This window comes from Athene cunicularia, assembly GCF_003259725.1.
Source record: "Athene cunicularia isolate RWA chromosome 4 unlocalized genomic scaffold, athCun1 chr4_part2, whole genome shotgun sequence".
In the NCBI taxonomy this organism is placed as follows: domain Eukaryota; kingdom Metazoa; phylum Chordata; class Aves; order Strigiformes; family Strigidae; genus Athene; species Athene cunicularia.
Window position 1 is genome coordinate 32,846,943 of NW_020799099.1, and position 12,316 is coordinate 32,859,258.

The following is a 12,316-nucleotide window of genomic DNA, read 5'->3' on the forward strand; positions in this document are numbered from 1 at the left end:
GTGCTGCGGAGTCTCGGAGCCTGCCCGGGTTCGGTGGTTTTGCTGGTGTTTGGCCCCGCTGAAGGGGTGCCTTCTTCTTGGGGGCGAGCAGCCACCTCGTGGCTGGGCCGAGAGCTCCGGGCTGCTGTGCTGAGAGGGAGCTTGGTATGGGGTGTGCTGTGCAGCTGAGGGGGTGTCCCTTTTGGGCATGGCATAAACAAAATTTAAAACTAAAATGATGCATTTAGTGAAAAACATAAAAGTGCTTCTTCTATTGACCTGCGTGTGGAGGTTGGCACCCACTGAAGTATGCTCTTCTCCCTATCTGTGTTAAAGATTTTATGAGCCTCAGGTGATTCGTGGTTTGAATTTTGCTCTTGAGAACATCACCTCAGCAGTCTTTGAAAAAGCGTGGCCTCTTCTTCTAGTTATAATTTCATATTCACATCCGGAGATCAAAACGTAATGGATGAGTTGCTTGCTTCTTTTTTTATCTGAAGCACATTAGTTCCATCGTCACCTTGCACAGATGTTACGTTGTTAAAACCTTTATGTGTTTTTGCAGAAGAGATACATTTCCCTATATGCTGGAAGATATTTTTATTGAATTAAAAAAATAAACTTTTCACTAAGAGCTTGTAAATATCTTGGTTTTAGAGTGCTCTTATAGGTTATAGACCCTTGCTGAGCTTTGAGTCTCTTATTTAGAGTAACCCTCTTTATTTTTGTAGTAGTTAAAAAAAAATTAGTACAGGAAGGCTGCTTTGTGTGTTGAAGGAAATCTTTGTAGAGTTTTTAAGAGCTGGTGATCAGGCACTGTAACCCAGTCTGCTGTTGTTTTATTCCCGACTGGTCTTTCACCTCCCAAAAACCCATGGCAAGATAAAATCACTAGAGATGTCAAGTTTTTGGTTTGTTTTTTTTTTAACTTAGCTAGTTTGATAGTTCTAGCCTTCTCTGAAATTGAGAAACAAAGTATGTGTTTTCCTACTCAGTATTGCACAAAATTATATTTTGATGGTCACGACAACTGGTAGAGTTGTGTTGCTCAGGCTACTGGATATTTCATTCTTACTCTTAGCAGGTCTACAACTGGATGTGAGAGCAGGGCACTTGTAAGGCTGGGTTGGTTTGTGGGTGAAACCCACGTATGGAGATTTAATGCACAAGCAGGCCTTCCTGTTGCATTTATGATAAATATCCTTGAGTGTTCCTTGTATACAATTAGTAACTGGTCAGTGTTCTACACAGTCCAGAGTGGCACTTCTAGTTCTCAGTTTCTCACTCATGCTGTGAAATCTTCATGTGTGTCTAGCAGAGCACACTGTTCTTTGTGCTTCTGTTTCAAGAGAATTTGTTGGTCCAGACATAGGTTTGCATGATGTCTGAAAGAAGCAATACTATGTTGCTGAGGGCTGTTTTGTGGAAAAAGCCTCGTGCATTCCCCTTTCTGTAGTGTACTGTGTGGGTCTGGGATTAAATAATAGGGTTAAAGCCTGAAATATGAGGTGCTTTTTTTTTTCCTTTGCAGTAACTCATCTGCAAACTGTTTGTCCCGTCTTCATCCTGTTAACATGTTCAACAGTTGCAATGTTAAGTTCTACCACAGCAAAGCTCTCACCTCCCCGTATCCAGGATCACACGTTGAACGTAGCCAAGTTCCTGAAGATAAAGTGGGCTGGCTGAATGAGTGGAAAGATTATAATCCTGTGGAGTACACTGCGGTGTCTGTTTTGGCTGGACCCAATTGGGCAGATCCCCAGATCAAGTGAGTGAAAATTGTGGCTCTTTTCACCTGAGAACGTGAAAGCAAGAAATAGTGATCAGCTGAGTTAGTAAGACCAACAGTTTTAAGTGATGTATGATTCTATAGTGATCTGTGAAAGTCAAGAACTAGAAAAATGGTGATTAGGGAACTGAATGGTTTGGATTAGCAGTGAAAGTCTTTGACATGATTTTACCGAGCTGGTGACTGGAATAAGAATAGTGTTAACTGGAATAATGGACAGCTGTTGATGCACTGTAGTGCTGCTTCTCTGTGTTGTGAGGTAAGTAAAAATCATCTTCCTTAAGAATTTGGGATAACATTTTTGTAATATAGTTGTTTGTTCATGGATTGAATGCAAGGTGAGAAAAGAATTAAAGTAGAATTGTAGTTCTTGAGTTGAGCCCTCTGATGCAGGAAATGTGTCAGGTTGAATGCATGATTGTAATTTTCCTGTGAAAGTGTATGTTCATTTTTGATTCTGTGAACATATTATCTTCTCAGGGATTGCTGTATGCTTCTTAGCTAGAAGTTAGATGCATGCATCTAGTGTAGGTTGTGATAATGGGAAATTAGTTCAGACCCTTCATCAATGGAGCTGGTGCAGGGTCTGGAGCACAGGTCTGATGGGGAGCGGCTGAGGGAACTGGGGGGGTTCAGTCTGGAGAAGAGGAGGCTGAGGGGAGACCTCCTGGCCCTCTACAGCTCCCTGACAGGAGGGTGCAAAGAGCGGGGATGAGTCTCTTTAACCAAGGAACCAGTACCAGGACAAGAGGGAATGGCCTCAAGCTGTGCCAGGGCAGGGTCAGGCTGGCTCTGAGGAAGGATTTCTTTGCAGAAGGGGCTGTTGTGCGTTGGAATGGGCTGCCCAGGGCAGGGGGGGAGTCCCCATCCCTGGAGGGGTTGAAGAGTTGGGTTGACCTAGTGCTGAGGGATCTGGTGGGGTTGGGAGTGGTCAGGGTGAGGTTCATGGTTGGACTGGAGGAGCTTCAAGGTCTTTTCCAAACGAGATGATTCAATGATTCTGTGAAATGGTGATTCCTGTGTATGCACATTTAGGTAGAAAGATCAGAAGATAGTTGCAATTGTGGTTTCAGTGGGAGACCTTCCTTGCTTCGCATTGCTGGGTGAACATGTGCTTCTATTTGCTCTTAATGTGGTTAGTATTTTGCTGATTGCAAGGCACACTGCTCCTCAGACTCTGTAGGACTGCTGATGTTCTGCCAAGGCATAGTTGGGAAGATGTCAGGTAATGTTTTAGTAGGTTGGTAATACTTGAGAATTCAGAGTGTTTGTTTTTTGGGGGTTTTTTTTAGGTATTAGTGAATTATGTGTGGAAGAAGTTAGTCATTTGAAACCTGTGACAGTTTGAGAGGAATTGCTTTTGGGAAGGGAAATACACTTACATGATGGCTGCTTCTCTGCTAGTTTTCAGAGCTGTGCGTAGGAGATTGACATTAAGCTAACTTTGAAAATTGGTGATTATTAGCTTGTAACTCCGATAAATCATATCTAATAAAAATTTCTACTCAGTTTTTTTGAATTGGCAAAATCTTTTTAAGTTTTATCAATGGCTAAGGTCCTTCCGTGTTCTCTAACCTTAACAAGAACACCTTTGAAACACGTTGTCTAAATGAAAATCTAGAGAGATGCAATGTGAAATACTTTAGAGGGGTACACTTACATCTGCAGAACTAAATATGGGGAAACTGTCATCAGTAAAGGTTGAAACTTTATAGCCTCCTATAGAAAAGGGAAGGCCTGCAGCATAAGTTCTGTTAAAAACTGCTCATTGTTCAAATGGGGGAGGCTGATCTGGTGGTTGGCCTTCAAGCTTTTGTTGGGCAGAGGGGTGTACTGCATTTATAACTTACCTCAATTTATTCTTTTCCACACAGTGATAAAGGTTTTTCTCCCAAATTCAATGAGAGAGATGGAGAGGTGGAAAGGAAGAGTCTGAATGGCTTGTATGTGGTTGAAAATGGGAGGCCCCGGTAAGTGGTTTTTTGTTTTTTTTTTTTGCGTATTCATTTCAGTGATGTAGTTTCAGAGCTCTTACAGGCCTGTCAGTTTTGATATGTGGTACCTGCTAGAACAAAATCAAGATAGTCTTTCCTAGAAACAGTAAAAATGATAACCTCAGGGCCAGAGAGTTCTTTCTGGAAGAAGGTTGTAGCAGAGAGGCACTAAGAGGTTAGCCAGTACTACCACGACAGAGGGTTGTGGTGATGCTGGAGTTAGTAGGCTCTGTTGAATTAATTGTTTCCCACATTTGGATCAAGTGTTGGGCTCTGAAGTTTTGGTGCCACTTCTGTGCTGTGGTGTAGTGGGAGAGTATTTCCTTCCACTGACAAATCCTGGCTTAGCACAGGTAATCTTACCTAAAAATAATTTGTTTTCTTTCTACCATTTATACATAATTGAATGCTCTGTGCATCTTTAGGTTTTTTTCAGACAAGATTGTGGGCACAATGAGTGTAATGCTTGATCAGGAGTATCTCAGGACACAAGATCTGGCAATGACAAAGCTGTTTTGTGTATTTCCTTTCCCTGTACTATCAAACACAAAAAGAGGTTAATAAAGGACCAAACTGTGCTTTGTCTGTCTTGCTCTTTAAAGCACATGGTGGCACCGAATGTATGTTGCTATCCTTTCCTTTGTTGTTGTTTAAACTTCTTTAAAACTTCTTTTTTTTTTTTAGGATATTTGAGAGTATTTTATTTTGAATGTGGGCAAGTAAATATGTCTAATGTACTGTGCCACTGATTTCAGAAATCCAGTGGGAAGGACTGGTCTCACAGGCAGAGGATTGTTAGGGCGCTGGGGACCAAACCACGCTGCTGATCCTGTTGTAACTAGGTAAGAGACAGGTGACTGAAAGGTGCCCTGCAGTAGAGCAAAACACCCATGCATTTTGCTTTCTCTGTGTATCTCTGGACAGCCTGTTACTTTTCATGGACCTTTTGTGTGTGTTCCTCTATGTATCTCCTCTTTCTTTCTCCTCAGATACAGGTATCTGAATGGATAGATATATGGACATGCAGAACATAAATTTCATAATCTCTTAGTTGTTGTCTCTGGAAAAGAGTAAGGACTCACTGCTAATGAGAAGCAATTGCTTTGAAATGTTGAGGAAGCAGACTTAAACAAACCAAAAACCAGGAGGCTTAGTTAAATAGAAATATATTATACAAATAATCTTTAGTAATGAATGTAAAAACTGAAAGGATTACGTGCTACTCTGATATTGTGTATGTAATATGCCAAAAGACTTCAGATGAGGCATGTTAAACTGCAGAAATAGGTTTTTCTATCATGACTCAACAGCAAAAATAAAAAGCAGTGTGCCTGGTTTTGCTCTGTAAGAAATACTAACTTGGCTTCATGTATTATAGGAGGAGGTGAGATTAGGCTCTACTCTTTTGTCAGCGTATGCTCTGTTTTAATGGTGCTTTCACCAGCAGGATCTGTGTGTGCATGCTAACTATTTTACACAAAGAAAGCATTCAGGAAAGATTGCAGAGTTAACAAAGGTGCAAGCTAGGAAGTGCCATGCTGAAGACAGAACCACTGCTAAAATAATCCTAATATGTTTTACTACTTCCCTTTTCATAAGGCTGTCAACACTACTGAGTTGTTTCCTTGAAAGTAAAAGAAATTCTGGTTTTGTTTTGTCTTTGTTTAGATAGCTTTTTGCTTTAACTATTGGTAGCTCTTCTTGATTTTTTTTTTTTTTTTTTTTGAGAGCAGTGGTGAGGGGTTGTGGCCTTGCGCTGGCACTGGGTGGGCAGTTTGGGGCTGTTGCAGCCTGTGCGGAGGAGCTGCTCTAGCAGAAGGCAACTGACCCTCTCGTCAGGGAGAGGCACAAGTGCGGCTCAGTGAGCTCTGCAGTGAGTATGATGTGCTGGCTGCAGCCCTCACAGGAGCTGCCACCCTCAGCACGGCCACTGACATGCAGCTCTTAGGAAGTTTCTGCCCCTTTGGCTGAGAAGAACACAGCTGGTAGTGGCATGAGAAAAACTTCGCCCTTGGTTGTGGCCTTGCCAGACGGCATCTGCCAGTCCCCCCATAACTGTTCTTTCTCTGCTTTATTTGCCCCCACACAGGTGACAGTGTAGGCACCTTGCTATTCTTCTCCCAGCCTGTGTGTCAAGAAGCAGCAAAGAGTGTTCTTGTTTGTCATTTGCTGCAGGTGGAAGAGGGACGAACGAGGCAATAAAATTGCTCATCCGGTTACTGGCAAAAACATCTTACAGTTCATAGCTATCAAGAGGAGAGACTGTGGGGAGTGGGCCATTCCAGGGGTAAGAGGAAAACTTTGGAGACAGTAGACATTTCCCTACTGGTAAGGCCACAAGGTGATGACTGGCATGTGCATGATAAAATCATACCTTTTGATGAACGACCTCGTGTTGTGGAGGTGAGGAGAAATGCTCTGTGAAGTAGCTTTGCCCAAGCATCAGCTGGTATGCCTTCTGCTGTTTCTGCATTGCAAGGTGGTATTTGTATTTAATTCTGACAGTGTCTTTTGCTTGATGCAGGCACAATTTAATCTGTTGCAGGCTTTGAAGGATGTACGTGCTCACTCTTTACAGCTAAGTGTAAAGTTCCTCCCATGTCCACAGTATGATGCCGGTGGATGTAATATACTAAAACCAGTAAAGGGGAGTAAAACCAAGTGAAATCTGAGAGATAGTCAACTATTTTCTTTTCCCCCCTCAAAGGGGATGGTGGATCCAGGGGAGAAGATTACTGCTACCCTGAAGCGAGAATTTGAGGAGGAGGCCTTGAATTCCTTGCAGAAATCACTTGAGGAAAAAGCAGAATTGGAGAAGCAACTCCACAAGCTATTCAGCCAGGAACACTTTGTGGTGAGCTCTGTGTCTTTTGTGATAGACTTTGGAGCTGTGCATGTAAATTTTCCAGCTGATGTATGGAACTTGGTCAAAGTATAGCTGAAATGAAAATAAGCTGTGATGCTTGGGTTGTTATGGTGTAGGAAATGGAATGGACTACTGCCCGTAAGGGCAAATGTATTGGAGGGGAAAAAAAAATCTTATTGATTGCACCTTGTTTGTTGTGACACTGAGCTTGTTTTGGTTTGTTCGGTGCCGTAGGTGTACAGAGGGTACGTGGATGACCCTCGTAACACTGATAACGCCTGGATGGAGACAGAGGCTGTGAACTATCATGACGAAACCGGTGGGTATCTCCATGTGTGCTTTTACTTGCCTTTATATGTTAGTTTGAAATTGGGATGTATAACAGGCTGAGACTGGCAATGAAGGTTGGGGGAGCATGCAAGTCGTGTAAAATACTGGAACTAAAACCAACAGGGGTGAGGGTCTCTTGTCTCTTAAGATGTTCACCCATGACAGGTAGTTGTTCCCCTTTAGTTTCTGTCGGTCTTGAAATAACGAATTTATGGACTTTGCCTGAGAACTAGTTTTTCATTTGTTAGCTAGTTCTAAGCTATGGACCATGTGCCTTCATACAGAGATTGAACACTGGACCAGGGTTCCTTCTTGTCACTGGTAGATTTTCATTGTATTTATTGCTTTGGTGGTGTAATTGCTCTGAGACCTTTTATCTTGGTTACTCTGCTAGAGTGATTGGTGTACCTTATTTTGCTTCTATAAATCAGTAGGAATGGGTATACATTGTTAGTTCTTAGATTTATCTTATAAAAGGGGAGAGATGAGAATCCAAGATAACAGATCAATCTATCTAGTTAGGTTATGTCACTTCATATATTAATGTTTCCACTGTGTTTTAGGTAGTAGATATCAGTGGTGAAGTTTCACATGTCACTGGTCTTTGATTTATCAGGCCCCAGAAACAGTGAAGATACTGTTCCTTTGGTCTTTGTTTCTAATACACATTTTATAATGCTTCTAAAAGCATTTCTTTGGTTGTCTGTGAAGTCCTGGGACTCTTTTTTGAAACAGAGTAGGAAACTTTGGAGAGCAATTCAGAAGCCTTTCTGCATCCCTCCCTAAGTACTATTTTTGATTTTGGCGCTTTTAGTAAAATTTTAATTTTTCTGGTTATCCGTAAGCATATATAAGTTTCAGAATTCAGTTTGTACTGTAGAATAGTACCTGAGAAAGGAAGCAGTCAAATATTAGCCAAACAAACAAAAATCAAGGCAGAGGGATTGGCTAAACTGGTGATTTTCTAGTAACTTGTCATGCTCTTGCTGGTACCCTAGGAGTGGTGACAAGGTTAACACAACATCTGCCACCCAGATTTGCCTTAAAATAGTGCAAGTATGAAAAAGGTTTCTGGCACAGATCAGTGAACAACTTAATTAGCTTCTTCTCTGAGAAGTAGTTGAGGTTGCTGCCTGTGAAGGAGCTACATGGAAGGATGGAACTGATCAGATGTGAGAAGAAAAAGCAGGAAAGAACATGCAATAGCATGTCCTAACTCTTGTTTTGTGAACAGGTGAGACAATGGACAATTTGCCTCTGGAAGCAGGTGATGATGCTGGAATGGTGAAGTGGGTTGACATCAGTGAGAAGCTCGAGCTGTATGCAAGTCATAGCTACTTCATTAAGCTTGTGACTGAGAAACGGGGAGCCCACTGGAGTGAGGATCCTGGTCCTGAGTGCCATGAGTGATGTAAACGGAGAACTGATGGACATCAAGGGGAGAAGATGTTTTCCAGCTTTGAAACAGATGACATTGTCCTTTTCAGTGGAAATTCAATGAAAATTCTGTGAAATTCAGCTGGCAAAAACACTTGGCAGTGAGGAATAGAGGTTTTTTCAAAGACTTCAGATTGCTTCTTTTGATTTCTCAGCCAGTGTGAAATGAGATGAATGTGGAGCTGTTACCTTGTTTTGCTTGCTCATCTTCGTTATTTGCAGCCATTTCATGATATCTGCAGATTTGCTTGGCAACACTGAGATTCTGACTGGTTGTAGTTAATAGGTTGCTCGCTTTAGCTCTGTATTTTTGCACTGATTTTTTGTCAGGAGTATGAATCCTTGAGGAGTGTGAGACTTGTGGGATGATAACCTGAATAATGACTTAAGTGCTACCTAATAAAGTGAAGTTTCTTTACTGAGTCATTTCACTTGTCTTTTCAGTGATTTTTCTATTTTGAGAGATTAGTTTTCACACTTAATTGCTTTCTAGCTTACAGTATGGATGGTATTCATATCTGAATATCTGACAGTGTCTTTAAAAAGAGAACTGTTGGAGGATGTAACTTGATGACTGATTTTCGGAGCTGGATTTCGATTTTATTCTCATTCCACTGCTTATCACAGTACAGCTGTTGGGGAGACTGTGCCATAAACAGGATCATTGGAAAGAGCAGCCTTGAAGTGTAATCATGTAAATTGTGGTGGTTTTGTTACAGTTTAAGTAATTTAACTTGCAGTCAGGAGGCTGATGTGGACTTTCTGTGGCATTTATGCTGATAACAAGAGCTGCACAACAGTTACTGTCACTTCCCCATGTGTTTTTAATCAAGGGCTAATTGCTGTTAATTGTGTAATAGTATCAAGAGGTAACAGAAGTTGAGATCTGGGGAGGGGCTCTTAATGACTTTTGAGCCATGTATTGAAGTACAGTAGTGACAAATGTCATGGTCTGGAATTGCCTTGTATGCCTGTGACACACTCATGCATTGTTGAGGCTGTTGGCTATGTCCTGCTTAACTAATGAATGATTTTAAGGCATGTTCCTTTTCAATGCAACTCCTTCCTTCCAGTTATCTAATGAAATCTGCAGGACTCATGTGTTTATACAGGGAACCCTGGGAATCTTGTAGAGTTATTAGTATGTTCCTTTCAAAAGAAAAGGCAATGCTAGGAGCTACTAATTTTTCTTCCAATCCTGGCTCACCTCTTCCTGCACATTTGATTTCTTTTGTAGTCTTACTAAAACAGCATAAATGCTTTCTGTTGCTAGAAGCTTCCATAGACACGGTTTATGCAAAAATCTGTCTTTGAATTGTAGGTAAGATCTGGTGGTTGCTGAGGTGGAAACCATTTTGATTAATCTGTCCTTGCCATAGTATAGAGACAGTAGTATCTGGTAGGGTCGAATGAAGACCTGAGGAAACCTGTGAAACTCAGAATGGACAAAAGGCATTAGCCAGCTTCAGGAGTTCCCTTTCTACTGCTGGTCTTTGGAAACAGGATCACTGAAATGACTTGAGTATGTTTTTTTTCTTGAGATGAAGACAGCTAAGAAATTCAATGCTCAGCATTTATTCAAGCTTAACAAATAATCAGACAAGATTTGAGAGGGCTGTGTGCTGTAACACATGCTGGCTTCAGGTGGGCATGTGAAACACAATTTGGTGGTTACTTATCCTCAGTTTCTAGTGCACTGGTGAGACAAAAGGTAGGAAGGAGCTGTAGGAAGTTGAAGGTTATCTAGAACTAATAGTGTTCAGTAGGAGGCATCTGTAGTTTTCCAGGTGTCTGTAGAGTTAGAATTAGTTACTTTAGTGTGCAGTGAATATGTTATGCAGAGCAGGCCCCTAGCAGTATCATTGGGTTTTGAAAGCATGACCAGAAGAGCAGACCCTTTTTAAGTTCATGTGCTGCTCATCATGGGTGAGAACCAGGGTGACTATACTGTGGCATGTCGAAATAGCATGGTTTTTTTTCTTGAATGTTACTATTTACATATGAAGTGCTTAACATAATGCATGGTACTAAAGATGAAAACAGGAGAAAATCCTTTCAATTCTGAAAGTACCATACTCGATGAGAAGTGTTTTCATAGCAGGTGCATTATTCCTGGAAAGCAAAATTTCTGTAAAAAGTCTTTTCAGTCCTTGCTGGTCCTGTGTTAAATCTTTTTTTTTTTTTTTTTTGGACAGGCTAAGTGGACTTGGCTGTATGTTTTTGGATTGCCATGTTTCCAGGAAAGCTTTCTGGTTAGACAGTTTTCAGCTGGAGTGTGTGATTTTTGGATGGTGTGCTGTAGAGAATGCAGTTACTTTATGTGTATCCCAGTACCTTACTAATCAGATATTTGTGTCCTGAAATTTACTGTATAATTACAAATATTGAAAGTTTATAATTAAGCAAGTATAGTGGCATTTCTTCTTGTTTGGCACGTCTTCTGGAAAATGGTCAACTGTTTTATATGGGTGATGTTAACTTGCATATTAAGGCAAGTTAAATGTATTGGAAAGTGATTTTTTTTTCAGCTCTGTTTTCTGTATCTAACTCACCCTAAACTACTTTTTAAAATTATCTAAGAGATCATCTATCTCCAAGGATTGGGACACCCAGATACTCCAAGAATTTCTAAGGAAAAGCAGCAGAATTTTGAGAAAGTTTGTAACCTCTTTTCAAGCTGAAGAAATAGAGGGGTTTTTGTAATAAAAAAAACCCAAGTTACCCCATAGAAGGCATGTCTGCTAATCAGAAAGCAAACTGATTACTCTCCTTGAGCTTCAAAGGTAAATCACAGTTCCTCCCCAGCTTGCTTCTGTGGTAGTTTGTCATTCTGAAGCTGCTCTCTGTGTCCCCACTGGTCAGCTGGAGCTTCCTGCAGTTTTATGTCCCATTGTCTACTGGACACTTTGGTTACCTCAGACTTGAGCTTCATGAGCCTACAGAGCAGCTCTGTGGCCTGGGTGTCTAAAGAAGTGACCAATAGCTTTCATGAGTGTATTTGGTTGCTGTGAAAAGAAAATCATCTTGTGTCAGTATTTTCTGGTTCAGTACCAAAATCCCCAATAAATACAAATGTTAGAAATGTTAGTGAGAGTCTGTTAATTTACAAAGAAAATACTTGTGTCCTCCATACTGTCTGAACCAGAGCTTTCACTACTACTACCTGTAGAAAAAGAATTTTCTTTTACAGTAAGGTATAATACCTCTTGCTTGATTTTTTTTTTTTTTCTTAAAGAAATACAAGTACTTCATTTCAGTTTTTTATTTTTTTGCTTTCCCATTAGAAAGTAAAGATGATTTTGCAAAGGGAACTTAGTAACCTTCAGTGTCTGTTATACTGTTAGCTGAAATAGCTAATGGAGAAGATATGGGCCTTGTTGCGCTGGATATAATCTTGTTGCTACTGCTTACAGTTTATTTTTTTCTTTAAAGTTTGAGGGCTCCATAAGTTGAGAATCTAGAATGATAATAACATAAATAAGCTTAGGCCTGTACCAAACGTGAATATTTTTAAGGCTTCGGTGTTGGTTTGAAAGCACATGATTTCCAGTTTAGTGTTAACATTTTCCACATTGGATGCCTGTTTCATTTCTTCCCTGTACTTAGTGCATTCGCAACAGCAAGAGGCATGCTCAGAACACAACCTCAGAACGGGAATTGCATTTTGAGAGTGTCTTGTGAAGCAGATTGAAAGCAAAGGGTTAGTGTCCTGGTTTTGGCAAAAGGAAAGACCTGGGGAGAATGTGGCGCTCTTTCGTGTAGAGAGAAAGGAAAATCAGACATCAGGAGCTGTTGAGTGTGACGTTAACTGTCCTCTCTGTATCTTAGCTGCTCATGTACATGGTTAGAAGTCATTATGGAATAAAACTTGCTATGCTTCTGCTTCCTGCTGCCTTGTCTGTGCTTTGAGAACTTGTCAGC

General features: G+C 40.8%; 2 protein-coding genes across 4 annotated transcripts in view; both read left to right on the top strand.

Moving 5' to 3' along the window:
- Nucleotides 1-8,829, top strand: part of NUDT9 (nudix hydrolase 9) — an 11,824-nt gene extending 2,995 nt beyond the window's left edge. Inside the window, exons 1-8 of one of the 3 annotated variants that reach the window (XM_026847745.1) lie at nt 7-28; nt 1,511-1,747; nt 3,643-3,738; nt 4,518-4,604; nt 5,938-6,049; nt 6,470-6,616; nt 6,863-6,947; nt 8,193-8,829. In XM_026847745.1, the coding sequence (XP_026703546.1) occupies nt 1,554-1,747; nt 3,643-3,738; nt 4,518-4,604; nt 5,938-6,049; nt 6,470-6,616; nt 6,863-6,947; nt 8,193-8,368 (897 nt within the window). In that variant the 5' untranslated portion in view covers nt 7-28; nt 1,511-1,553 and the 3' untranslated portion in view covers nt 8,369-8,829. Of the gene's footprint in view, nt 1-6; nt 29-1,510; nt 1,748-3,642; nt 3,739-4,517; nt 4,605-5,937; nt 6,050-6,469; nt 6,617-6,862; nt 6,948-8,192 lie in introns of those variants that run through there. The other 2 variants (XM_026847743.1, XM_026847744.1) reach the window with 2 other exon arrangements.
- LOC113479585 (AF4/FMR2 family member 1-like) overlaps nt 1-12,316 on the top strand; it is a 320,468-nt gene that overhangs the window by 60,067 nt on the left and 248,085 nt on the right. The gene's annotated exons all lie outside the window — the stretch shown is intronic.